The sequence below is a fragment of the Homarus americanus genome, unplaced genomic scaffold (genome assembly GCF_018991925.1).
Source record: "Homarus americanus isolate GMGI-L3 unplaced genomic scaffold, GMGI_Hamer_2.0 scaffold54443, whole genome shotgun sequence".
Taxonomy (NCBI): Eukaryota; Metazoa; Arthropoda; class Malacostraca; order Decapoda; family Nephropidae; genus Homarus; species Homarus americanus.
The window spans coordinates 775,976-789,961 of NW_024750852.1; the positions used below are offsets into that span (position 1 = coordinate 775,976).

Sequence of the window (13,986 nt, forward strand, 5' to 3'; positions counted from 1 at the left end):
CTACCAGAGAATATGATGATGGCAGACAGTGTGAGCTCTTTCAGGACCAGACTTGAACAACACTGGAGGAGGTACAGATGCATTCAGGAGCTGGTGCATGCCCAGTACTTGCCAACAGTCCGTAACAGAGATGTGACCGATCGCCCAAGTGACAAACGAGCCGATCAGTGGTGAAAAGGATAAAAGTAAAAAGTAAAGAAGTGTGGTGAGTGTAGGGTGTGTGGGGTGAGTGTAGGGTGTGTGGGGTGAGTGTAGGGTGTGGGGTGAGTGTAGGGTGTAGCAGGGTGTGTGGGGGAGTGTAGGGGTGTGGGGGAAGGTAGGGGTGTGGGTGGGGTGAGTGTAGGGTGTTTGTGTAGGGTGTTTGTGTAGGGTGTTTGTGTAGGGTGAGTGTAGGGTGTTTGTGTAGGGTGTTTGTGTAGGGTTAGTGTAGGGTGTTTGTGTAGGGTGTTTGTGTAGGGTGTTTGTGTAGGGTGAGTGTAGGGTGTTTGTGTAGGGTGTTTGTGTAGGGTTAGTGTAGGGTGTTTGTGTAGGGTGAGTGTAGGGTGAGTGTAGGGTGAGTGTAGGGTGTGTGGGGTGAGTGTGGGGTGTGTGGGGTGAGTGTGGGGAGTGTGGGGTGAGTGTGGGGTGAGTGTGGGGTGAATGGAAGGGTGTATAGAATGGGCCTTGGCAAGGGAGTTATGCCTATCTGGCACTGGGACCAAAACTGTAGCGGCCGTGTCTTAACTTTGTATGGCCTCCGAACAGTTGCATGCTAGAGATTTTAATAACTATTTCTCCATCCCTCAATATGCCAAATTACCCTGAAACTCTTATTCACAACCTCTTCCCTCCCAGGACTCTGCATAGCCGCTCTCATGTCCTGCCTCTTGGTGACCTACAGTGTGTCCAAACAGTGCTAAAGGAACTTGTGATAGCGCTCCCTCATGTATTAGGTCACTCTAGGTCATGAGAAACCACAAGCTGTTTATGAGGCTCTGTTGGTCAGTTGCTGCCTTGGTGTCCATCATCACACACACATATTCACCACCACTTTTGAAAATGCTCCAAGTGTTTCAAAATTCTCCATCACAGCAGTAAGCTTACTGGCTGAGGACGCTTAATCTACCACTGGACTCCAAACTGACTGACTAATTAAGTCAAGGTGTTATATTTTCATCTGGTCTTGAGAATTGTAACACATTCTAGTGAAAACGACTATCAGTACAACCATGACCCAAGATGTGAAAGTGGGGGAGTGCCACAGTGGGTGAAGTGCCCTTATGTTTATAGTACCACAGTAGATAAAGTGCCAGTGTGGATTGACTGTCACTCTACATAAAGAGCCTTAGTGGGTGTAGTGCGATTGAGTGGAGTACGACAGTGAGTGGAGGCAGTATGTGGTGGGTGGAGTGGGCGGTGGACTTGTGTTGCAGGTGCCCATGTCATCTCTACAAGTCCTCAGGTACGTCCAAAGACTTCACCCCCAGGAAAGTTTATCATAATCATGCAACTCCTCACACATAAATTCTCCCCTGCAATAGTACTAGAATCTTCCTCTATACCTGAATTCTCCCATAAATAACTAAAACTTTCCCTCTGCATTACCTTAATTCTCACCTGCACCACGCAAATCTACTCTACACTATCATAATTCTGCATTGCATCACACAAATCCTACCCTGGACCACTCAATTGCTTTCCTGCATCGCCCAAATTCTATCTTGCATCGTATAAACTCTACCCTGTATTGCCCAAATTCTCCCTAGTACCCCCCCCAAAAGTCTTCCTGCAAGCACCCAAAGTCTCCTGGCAACCATAAAAGTCTCCTGGCAACTCAAAAAGTCTCCTGGCAACCCCAAATTTCTTTCGGCAACACGTAATTTCTCTCGGTATCCAAGACCGAATCAATAACCTCTCCCCTTGACGTTAGGTCGCTCTAGCTCTCCCCAACACCTAACTTTCCACTATACTGAAGTTAACCCGTAACACTTCATACACCAGACTGAGCCCGACATCCCTCCATCACCAAGACCACCAGTCATAACTGTACCAAAACCAACTCAAACACAACTGTCAGCAAAACAAACCTACTCGTAACTTAATTAAATACCTCCTCCTAACTTAGTCCAAGCCTAGTCTTAACCCTATAGCCTAGTCGTGTAAAGAAAGGCAGCACAAAACCATGACGGGAAATGACGATTTACGCTTAGGTCATGTACTTCAGTGAGGTATTTCTTTTTAGTTATCTCTTTTTTCCCTCTGACAAACATCAGTACTGTACATTATTATAATGGTCTGACCGGTGGTCTGATGGTGAGCATGAGTACCTGAAGTAATAACTCTTGATGATTAGTTTATCTTGTATACCTGTACATACTGCGATTTTGGAAAACTATCAGAATTGGATTTAAATCACAATAGACTGCGACATTTAAATAATTTTGTCTAATTTTAGAACTTGAGAAAATTAGTGTTAGGTTGGGTTTTCAAGGTTGTTCGTATGTCCAGACTAGTAAGATATTTCGAGAGAAAAATATACCCTGTACAGTACTGTATATTAAAAAACAGTCAATTTATAGTCTTACAGCGGTCTTTAATATGTATTCCGCAATGTTTAGACAATTTGTGACTGAGCAAATCTAATAATATTGAAAAATTAATATCTCAGTAATCCTTAATTTCCGGCGGAAATACCATAGAAGAAAAATGTCTTAGAATTGTCTAAACATTAGAATATACATGTAAAAAACAGCGAAAGAAAGACCGGTTAAGACTATAAATTGAAAAAAGTGGGTTTTAGCATAAAAAAAATCGACATATAAGTGCCAGTGTCATTAACGGGCTATTTTTATTGTCCTACAGTTGATGAGGCGCGACTATCAATGACCGTCAGTGTGCGACATTGCTGTCTTATGCTACACCTCTCACGTAGATACATTACTCTCACCTTGTCCACACCATGTGCTATAACCACTCCCCCTCTCTCCCGTCGACAACACTATCGTCATGATGTTACCCCTGTGTTCCACTTGCTGTGGCTCACACTTGGTTTATCCCATCAGGCATCACCGCTTAGTGTGTGAACAGGAGGCATCACCGCTTGGCGTGTAAACAGATTCTGTCATCCCCAATTGTTCTTCCCCAGCTAGATTTGGTCCACCTAGTGCCTAACCTTCTGTGTCCCACACTTGGTGTCTACAAGGTATTTGAACCTGGTGTACCCCACACGGTGTCCCCTCCCGAAGAACCCTTGCATGCACTACCCTTAAGAGGCTCAGATGGTGTATCCCACCCACTCACACCCCCAGTGCACTTAAGCACTGTCCGCAAGTAAGATTACTGTAGGTGTCCTGCCTCACTGCCCTGCCCACTTCCCACACCCTCAACCTCCCCAAACATAACACACACTAATACGTTCACACATCTCACCAGCTAGTATTCTAACTTCAGAAATGCAGGTTAAAACTGAATTCGTGAGCCCTAGCAGTCAGAATGTGAGCGTATGTTGGAAGGGAAGAGGGGGTCCAAGTCAGAACGGAACCACCAACAGAATAACAGGAGGCTGCCGAGGTCACGATTCACTAAGAGGGCATTATATATATATACCATTACAGACGATATCACAACCATTACTTCTAACGTTAAGTACTCATTAATAACAAGAACTACAACTACTCTTAATAGTTACCTGCACTACTACTACTACTACTACGGCTTAGATATGGTACATAGGATACTTCAGACCAGGCGATCAACACCGCATTAGCCCCACAACCATGACCACAACAGAGGGAGTCAAGGAGGACCTCCTGCCCCCAATCACAGTTTATGAATCACATCAAACAAGCCCTTAAAAACTGGAGCTGTTATCAAGGGTGTGTGTCTTATCAGTTGGTACCCCGGTGACGCTAATAATAGTGCCCCTCCTCCCTCCCCCCGTCAAGCCCTCCCGAAGCGCATTTCATCCAACAAGCAACAACAGCCACGAGAATCTTTGTAAGAGCTTGATTTGTGTATGTATGTGTGTATGTATGTGTGTGTGTGTGTGTGTGTGTGTGTGTGTGTGTGTGTGTGTGTGTGTGTGTGTGTGTGTGTGTGTGGTGGGCAATGAAGCTTTTTTAAGACCTTGCTGCAGCCCTTGTGTGTGGTGGGGGGGGGTTATAGTATGTGCCTGAATCAGCTTTCAATAGATGAAGAAAAAGAATCCCACCTGGCCTCGTCTAGTCCAATCTAGCCTCACCGAACCTAGCGCAATGCTGCCTGGCCAAGCTTAACATAACATTATCTAGCTTAGCGATGCACAGACTAGCCTAACATTACACACTCTAGCATAGCATCACCTAACCCAGACTACCATTATATACCATAGCCTGGGCTAAGAAACTACCGAACAGGGTTACGAGACCTTGAGAAGCATATAGTTGAAAGGGTCGAAGCCAACGCTAGTCGTCGAACTCGCCCGAAAGATTTTAGTTACCTTAGCTAGCAGGAAACATGCTCACGGATAGACGCTGAGACAGACAGACAAGTGACGATAATACCCGTCAGTCTATCCCCTACCCAGCAGCCTATTTCCCCCATCCCCCCTCACTGACCTTGTTAAGCCGAGGGTCCCTGAGATAGTCGATGCCTCGCACCATGTTAGGGCATATGTTGTCACCAGTGTGCTCGTGGAAGGGTCGCTGCCCTACCCTGTCTCTTCTCAGGTTGTCCATACTGCCTAGTACCACTCTGGCCTGCCCGCCCAAACGTCCACTGCTGCTGGAACATAAACACAAGCATTACCATACTGGCCTACTCACCTACTACTGCTGGAACACACACACACACACACACACACACACACACACACACACACACACACACACACACACACCTCATTACAACAAATATTTTCTTCCACTACATAAAGATTTAACATTACAAGGAAAACATTAACACCTCCAACAGCCATGACTTCAAAATCACTATTATTATTACACTCTTCCACCACTGAACACACATCAACAGTATCCTGGAAAATATTAAAAATAACTCGAGAAAAACTCTTATGGTTAGGTTAGGGTGTCAGTCACGGGCCTGTCGTCACACATGTATTATCTCCTGTGTGGTAAATATATTTGTGAGCCAGCTGGGTTTGTACACAAGACGCCGGTGTCGTCACGGTTGCACTAATAGTCCTGACTCACACCGGATATCATTCACATACGTAATGCCTCCTCAAGGATATTTAAACCCAGGACCAACAGTGACAACCCAGTGACAACAACCATGCCACCTAACACAAATTACTCTAAGTGCTATAACTATTAGTTCACACTCTTATACAGGGGAGTGAGCAACAAACCTCTTCTATAAACTAAATAAAGAATACTGTTACCACCACCACCAATAATAATAATAATAATAATAATAATAATAATAATAATAATAATAATAATAATAATAATACAACTACCTTTATTCTTCCTACCATCACTCCTACTATTACAATAGCAAAGGTTAGCGAGAGTAAGCAAGAGGCCCCCAACGTGACGGGGTATTAGTGTCAGTGTGTTAACCTTGACCATGGCCCTCTTAAGCCTCTCCACCCCCACTAACCCTCCCTCCCGCATCACCATCACTCTCCTCTTTATCCTCTCACTACAGCTGTCCCTTCCCTTTCCCTCCAGCCCCTCTATCTCCTGTATCATCATTACACTCTTTCCCTCCATCACTACCGCCCCTCCACCACCAGCCTCCCTCACAGTCCCGTATTATCAACAGCTTCCTGCGGTCGGACGCTGCACTAAACACGTATCTGCTGTTTGTTTAGTGGCGATACCAATTCAATTCAATTCAATTCAATTCAATTTCAAATGTTTATTCCTTGATTGAGGAAGCGGGATCCTAGTGCTGTCACTAGGTACCCCTGTACAATGACACCAGAAGCATCTGGCAAGTGTGACAAGTATATACAGTATAAATATTATAAAGGGGCTTACTGAAGCCTAAGGAAGGAAGGATATTCCTTTAACACATAATCAATGTTATTTACAAAATATCTGGCCAGTATGGGGAGGATCATCGTGTCTTCGTCAGGGGGTCGTGGAGTGGTGGTCCAGCAGGCGTCACGGAAGCGTTGTGTGTGGGGACATCTTAGGAGGTAGTGGATAAGGGTGCTGCTGTCGGGTCTTCTGCATAATGCACAAGAGCGTTGCTCAGAGGATGCGGGGATACCAATCTCCCAAGCAAAGTCATACCCAATGATGATACGGGCAACAATCACGTCCCCTTTCCACGACCCTTTCCCATAGACGTACGAGAGGTCAGGAAGTTTACGGGGGACATCGTACCAGGTGGGCGGGGAGTCCAGGGGGATGGCTGCTTCCCGAGCTTCTCTCTGTTTGCGGCGAATTTGGGTCCTAAGCTGTAAAAGTGTTCGAGGAACAACGTAGTCAGGTGTGGCCTTGTTGCAGCCAGTCTTGGCAAGGCCATCTGCTGCCTCATTCCCCAAGATACCGACATGACTAGGTATCCCTAGGAATGTCACAGGACGGCCTGCATCCTGAAGTGTGGATGTTAACCCTCGTATTCGGAGGATGAGGTCCTTATTTTCCCCTGATCCAAATGCAATCCCGTCGAGAGCAGACCTGGAATCGCAGCAGACAAGCAAGGGACAGAAACCATCTTCTTCTTCCTCAGCGAGAAGGGCAGCATGGAGGGCTATTAGTTCAGCCTGAGTGGAGGATGCCCCGTCAGAAACCGTACTATACTTTATTTGGCTAATTATGTTGGGCTCTTGACCCACACGTTATACAGTACAGCCTTCAACGAGAGAGAGAGAGAGAGAGAGAGAGAGTCTGGATAGGTATAATGATCAGTGTTGTGGTACAATGGACACGTTTTCGTTAACCTGTTCCCATTATATATTTAGAAAACCATAAACAAATTTGGAAAATAAGTTTTATTGACCAAACCAAAACACGCATGCAGAGTTTAGAGAACACAAGCGGCCCACTGACTACACTACGCTCTATGGTTTGTTTGTATCTCACGCGTCATTACCACCCTCCTCTAGATCTGTCATTACCACCCTCCACTCGATCTATTCCTTATGAATAAAATGCGGCGTCACGAACCATATAGTGAACACACCCAGGGCATATGCTCAGGTATCCACAACCAGACAGGTTTATAGTTAGGCTGTTGCTAAAATATGAATCGACTGTATTTATTCCTAGAGTTGACTGTGACATAACCAGAAAACAGAGTAACCTAACCTAACATCTATGTTTTTTGTGTGCAGGTTGGTTTGGTAGGTTCGTGTCCTCTGTACTGCAACAAGGAAAAAGTCCTCCCCATGAAGAAGTAAAAAGGTGATTTTCCTGGTTCCAACATCGTCTTTTTCTTGTCCACTTCCCAGATTTGTAATACATGTTACAACAGCGGATCCCAGAACGTGACTCAAGTGTATACCATTAGAAAAGTATGTACATTTCGCGCGAAACAATCTGACACAGCACTATGGATATTGCAAAATGCCATATATCGCCTCGTGTGTAGAGGTAGAAAGTGGAGGGGAGGAGGGGAGAGGAGGGGATATTTCCTAATAAAATACTATCATCGATTTTATCTTTACTTATGAGTCTTCTCTCACTTATAGTATGTACTGTACGAATGACCGAGATACAGGGAGTTCGAGAATAGAGGGTAAATGTTGCAGAGAAGATAGTGAGTGCGTGTTACAAGACTATAGTGTGGAAACAGAAACAACATTACACACAGTTCCTCAGATCCCCAACTTGTATACACAGTAGATACAGTGACTCCTTAATACAACACATCATTAGGGTACAGTCGTCCTCAAGAGCCATGAGAAGAGGAAGAGTGTTTCCCTAAACGGTGGCTTATTTGACACACCAGTTGTACCAGGTATTGTAAAATGTTGTTGAAAGCAATCAGACGAGTTGATTGTAAAAGCTTTTGATTAGATAGACAACTGCTGATTACTGACTGACTGACACACACACACACACACATGTAATGATTGCTTTATCCCGTCTGGACAATGGCACCTTTACAACGACCACCACCATGAGAACTAGTCATCACCAGGGGGCACCGCCGTTCTCTATATATAACCACCACACACTTGGCTGCCTTTACCACCTCACCCTCCCTCACGCTGTTCCTGCACCTTACACACACAACACTCTACGACATAACAACTTCTGTATAATAATCTAAAACATCCTCAGTGTGCGTCACCCGAGAAGTCCCCATAACCTCCGGGGATAAATGAGGCTTTTGGGCGAGATATTAAAGGTGGAGGCGCTCCATGACTACTGGCAGTCCACACCACCAGAAGGCTCCACTCAGACCTGTTACTGAGCTTCCTCCCCTGCAACACTAAATCTACCGTTGCTAGGGGGAAGAGAGGAGGAGGGGGAAGTCTCACTCACACACAACACGAATCCATATCCCTAACTCACGTCAATTTACACGTGTTGGCAAACTCCGACATGTGACCATCTTTGTCAATCACAGGAAACATCGACAGGCCAACATATCTATTATTGGGGATATGTCTGTAATTTCGTAATAACTTATAACCACAGACACGCATCTCTCTCGAGGAAATGTATCTGCTTCGTAAAAATGACATAAAATCAATTTGAAAGCGAAAGACCAGCTTATAGGCCTACAAACAACACACCTCCCTCCTCCCTGCCTCGTCGGTAACCTGGTATGTCTTAAACAATACACCAATACAGTATAACCATCAGAAAGTGTCCAGGGTAGTGGTGCGTCAACACCCAGGGATACACCTACAACAATACTACTATCCATATACAGTGACAATGTAACTATTCTGGCAGCAACTAAAATCAACAGTTAAGAGAACATAAACGTATTGGTTATTACGCTACTCTACGGCCTAAAGTGTAACAATTAAAAACCCAGAAACAACTTAGTTCCGCCAGGCATCATTCCTTGTTGCTCTCAAACCTTCACCCAAACCTTGATGTCGATAATAAGACTCGGTAAATATACTGTAACTGAAGTCATGATAAGATACAAAAACATTACTGTAGTGCGACATTGTTATTATTATTGTGTGTTTATATGTGTCAACAACAAAGGTTTCTGAGCAGGTAAGCATGGTTGGTTCATACAATAAATTATTTAAATTTGGGGGAAATCTGTTTTTTAACGATAAAGTTAAATTAATTATCTCTACATGTCTTGAGTTTGACGTGTGAAGCAGGATGTGACGTGTCGAGTAGATAAATATGTCTTGTGAGTGTTAATACAGGCCAAAACAAGAGAGAGCCCTCTCCTTTGACACAACTCTGTCCTTCTTAAATGTAATATATAATACTATATATATATATATATATATATATATATATATATATATATATATATATATATATATATATATATATATATATATATATACACACAGCTGGTTGGCGAGAGCATGAACTTACACAATGAGTTACCGGACACTAGTAGTCGATGATGAACGTCTCTCAGGTTCTAAGAGAGTGTGTGGGTGTGTTACATCAAGTGTCCAGCCCAAGTGGATTAGTTCCCAGCAGTGTGTGACAGCTAAGACAAGCCTTCAGCGGCGCGTAAAAGCAATTTAGTCGGTTAAGCTTGCAGAAGAGCGTGAGCGTCTTAAGCGATAGGCACGGTAAGGGTAGCAGGCGCACCCGGGCTCACTCCTGTTCACAACTCCACACCGAACTAACTGACGGACTACTGGTGAGGGAGCCGTCGGTCGGGCTCGCGCAAGTCGCCGCACCTCAGTGCCCACGCCTGCCACACACCACCCCCACAACCGGCTCCATCATCCACTCAGTAGAAATCATCAGTTATCGCTTTATCATCCTTTGTGGTCGATAGATAGGAGTGGTGGCTACAGAAACGTGTCTATACTGTACAATGAGTGAGAAAAGAGTTAGTGGCAGTGTTGATTTGTACGACAACTAGCATTGTTTAAGTTGGTGAGCTCGTAATCAGCCTTTGGGTAGCTGGAAGCGAGACCGGGGATTACCTTACCGGGTTTCACAATGCTGGCAACACCCACCAAGTGGCGCTATCAGGGCCCAAAGCACCTATAGGCTAATGTTGACTTTCTTCAAGTGGCCCTGCGAGCATCACGAACAGTTGCCGCACCACACCACTCTTAAATTACCATCGGCCCTGTCCGGCTTTCACACGCCACCACCAGCAGCTTCAAACATGGACCTAAGATGTTCCTTCAGCTATAAACTTTACCATAACACAACTGATGTTTCTAAACCTGGCTATAAAGGAAGTGTTCTTGGATCACCTCAATATTACCCCCCACCCCCAACTTGATTAAACACACTAACGCTACCAGGGGAGGGGGGTAGGTCAAGTTACCGTAATTGTAGTTTAAATAATAAAGGTGATAAAGACTCTAGGGGTAGAACTGAGGCAAAATTCCAAACTCCACTATCTATTTTGCTTGATATATTCTCTCAAAGTTGAACACAGAGAAGTTTCCTGTAACAATTGTGTTTACTGACAGAAACCTTAAAGTACCGTGACGCGTCAAACACATCACCTGTGGTTACAACAAGAGTTACTGTGTTGAGCAAACTATGACGAATGGGGATGGATTGACTGATACACAGGTAGAAGCAGGCAGAGAGACTTACAGACAAATAAATCAAACAAAGAGACAGACAGATAGATAAATAGAAACATACGAATATATAGACATACAGATAAATAGACAGATATATAGATAGATTTGATAAATTAGAATGAGATATAAATACAGATCATGTATATAAATACTGTAAGTGTATAGATATATAGACAGGAACGAAAAATAAACATATATGTATTGTATAAGTAGAAGTTCCATAAAAGTTAACACTGATTCGTCTGTAGGCTTAGAATAATGGGAATCAGAAAGTTAACCTAACCAAGAATACAGTTAACCCTTTGACGACGATGGATTAACACTTTGAAAATGATGGTTGTTTAACCCCCCCACCCCCGCCTTACCTTGTCACACACACACACACACACACTGTACGTGAGTAAAAGTAACTTTCTCCCCGCCGCCACGTGTCACTCTGAAGGTTCCCAAGCATAACGATTTTTCATCCAGATTATTCATAATATTTAATGCGCTGACCCCCCTCCCCCCCGTGAATAGAAATATGTGAAGGTATCTAACTCTCTTCACTTAGCTACAGCACGAAGATGGTTTCCTGGAAGTTCGTAGATTTTCATAAAGTTGCGACGCATTTATCTTGGTAACCTAAACTATGTGTCAAAAGATGGATTCATAGGGGTTCGTCTGTTAACCTTTCCTCATAACTGATGTAAGAATGGTAGGCTAAGTGGCTCACGTCTCCAGAACACTGCGACATACTAGGACAATTTTTCAAGAGGTTCGTCCTACAGATTTTCCTCCAATTATACTGTAAGTTAAGTAACAACATATCTTAATTGGCTCATCTAACTAACGACACATACTGAGTACGATATATGCCGGCCAGTAACTCGCTGCCAGTACAGTAACCAAGGACACGTCTTAATCCTAATGAGAGAGAAAGCATCACAATCATCACGGGACGAATGCTTAGAAATCAAACTCTCAATACATAACACATTATATTCACACTAAGCTTTCCCCCACTACCACCTCTATAATGAGGGTGTCAGCGGCATCTTGTGTTGGTGTCAGCAAAGTGTCTCTCTCTCTCTCTCTCTCTCTCTCTCTCTCTCTCTCTCTCTCTCTCTCTCTCTCGGCGGATTTCATTTTAAGACTCAAAACAAATTCACGAATTTTTTTTTTTATGAAACTTAACAAGCATGGCTGTCAGTACCGAGACCTTGTATGGTTTCAGCCTTGAGGGTGACCACACGACTATATAATCGACTTTCACTTGGACATGAGAGACTCCTGAGGGTTGTCTTTCCTATTTTCCTCCTGTCGTTCCTTCACAGTTTCAAAACCTCGTCCAGCAGTCCCAGATTACGTCACACTAAGGCGGTACTTTGCTCCACAATGGTTCACCACCAGACCAACCCCGCCCAGGAAAAAAAAGATCGTTCATTGTATTAAGAGAGAGGCCAGGTGCCGACTATAATGGGCACTGTTTCTGTACCTACGACCCTTACCAAGCCAATACGAGTAGTTACGGTGTTGTTCTTACGGTCACATAACATAACCCCTCCAGGTACCCATTAACTATGTACCGATACTTGACACACACCGATTTTTTGAGATTTTTTTTTTTTTACTCTGAAACAAAAAAATTCTTGTGGAAGAGGTACGCATCTTTCTTATTAAACCATTGTCCTCAACTGGGTTAAACCAGTCTTGAAGGGGATAAAACATTGACCTCTAAAGACTAATATACAAACCATGGTCTTGAAAATAAAATGACAGCAAAAACAGTAAACCGGCAGCCTAGGTGGAGCCAGCTGGTGTGACGATGACATCCTGGCTCAGTAAGGGAAACCCAGGACCTTGGTCAACACCACCTGAGTCTTCCCTCCAATCCTGCGTCTACTTTCAACATAATTCCCTCCACCCCTGCCAACACCACGTCTACTCCACCCTACGACCACCACTCCCTACCTAACACAATCCAGCCCCACGCCCCGCCTCCCAACGGCATGCCACGCCCAGCCTCCCCACGTCATGCCACGCCCCGCCTCCCCACGTCATACCACGCCCCGCGCTACGCCATTCCCCGCCTCCCCACGCTACGCCACTCCCCGCCTCCCCACGCTACGCTACGCACCCGCCTCCCCACGCCTCCCGCCACCCCGCCTCCCGTCGCCATGCCTCCCCGCCTCCCCACGCTACGCCCCCGCCTCCCCACTTCACGCTACCTTGCCTCCCACGCTGTCCCGCCTCCCCACACGCCCCGCCTCCACGCCATGCCCCGCCTCCCCATGCTACACCCAGTCTCCCGTTGAGTCTCCATTTAATTTGACGTCATTTTGAATATTTTTGTATTTCCCATCAAGTGAGCCAATTAGGTAGGTTCTTTTATGTCCAGATATATATGACGAGAATTCAGCATAACTCTTTGAGAATCCATCTTAGTGTCGTAGGTCAAGTGGGCCAGTTAGGTGTGTTCTCATAACTCCGGTTTTAAGACCACGTCAACCTATGAACACTCCAGAATCCGGGTCCCGGACACTTAAGTGGTATGAGGAGAAAGGCGACGGTGAGTCAGAAACACAGTCAGTTAAGAACACACACACACACACACACACACACACACACACACACACACACACACGAGCGCGCTCATGACGTCACAGCATAACAGAACACGTCTGAAGACAAACATATACAAATTTTCCTGCAGCTGGTGGGGTTCGAAAAGGTTAAGTTAGGTTACATTAACTTTATCCAGATTAAGGTAGTTTATGTTAATTTTATCCAGGTAGAGGTAGATTGAATTAGGTTATATAACATTCACTTTAACTTGGATTACATTACATTAATTTTACTTAAGTTTAGGTTTGTAGTTAAGTAGTTTAAACTAAGTCAAATAAGATTAAGTCAAGATACACTAGTGCTGATTTTCCGACTATCTGTTCAAGAGGAAAAACTCACTGGCCGTAACGATGTATCGAACGGGGAAAGTCTGTATCCAGCCTAAACTTTTCCTGAAACCGAGTGAACGTATCCCCCCATCCCCCACGTCACCCCCACCCCACACGTCACCACCCATCCCTCCACGTCACACCCATCCCCCACCTCACCATCCATCCCACCACGTCACCCCATCCCCCACCTCACCATCCATCCCTCCACGTCACACCCCATCCCCCACCACCATCCATCCCTCCACGTCACACCCATCCCCCACCACGTCACACCATCCCCACCACGTCACCCCCACTCCCCACACGTTACCATCCATCCCACCACGTCACACCCATCCCCACCTCACCATCCATCCCACCACGTCACACCCAACCCCCACCTCACCATCCATCCCTCCACGT

General features: G+C 45.1%; 1 protein-coding gene across 5 annotated transcripts in view; it reads right to left on the minus strand.

The window, feature by feature from the left end:
- The window catches only part of LOC121854373 (NADP-dependent malic enzyme-like), a 56,447-nt gene that overhangs the window by 19,178 nt on the left and 23,283 nt on the right, over positions 1-13,986 (minus strand). For 3 of the 5 annotated variants that reach the window (XM_042349002.1, XM_042349005.1, XM_042349003.1), the window contains exon 2: positions 4,575-4,737. In XM_042349002.1, coding sequence (XP_042204936.1) covers positions 4,575-4,737 — 163 coding nt within the window. Of the gene's footprint in view, positions 1-4,574; positions 4,741-9,455; positions 9,740-13,986 lie in introns of those variants that run through there. The other 2 variants (XM_042349006.1, XM_042349004.1) reach the window with 2 other exon arrangements.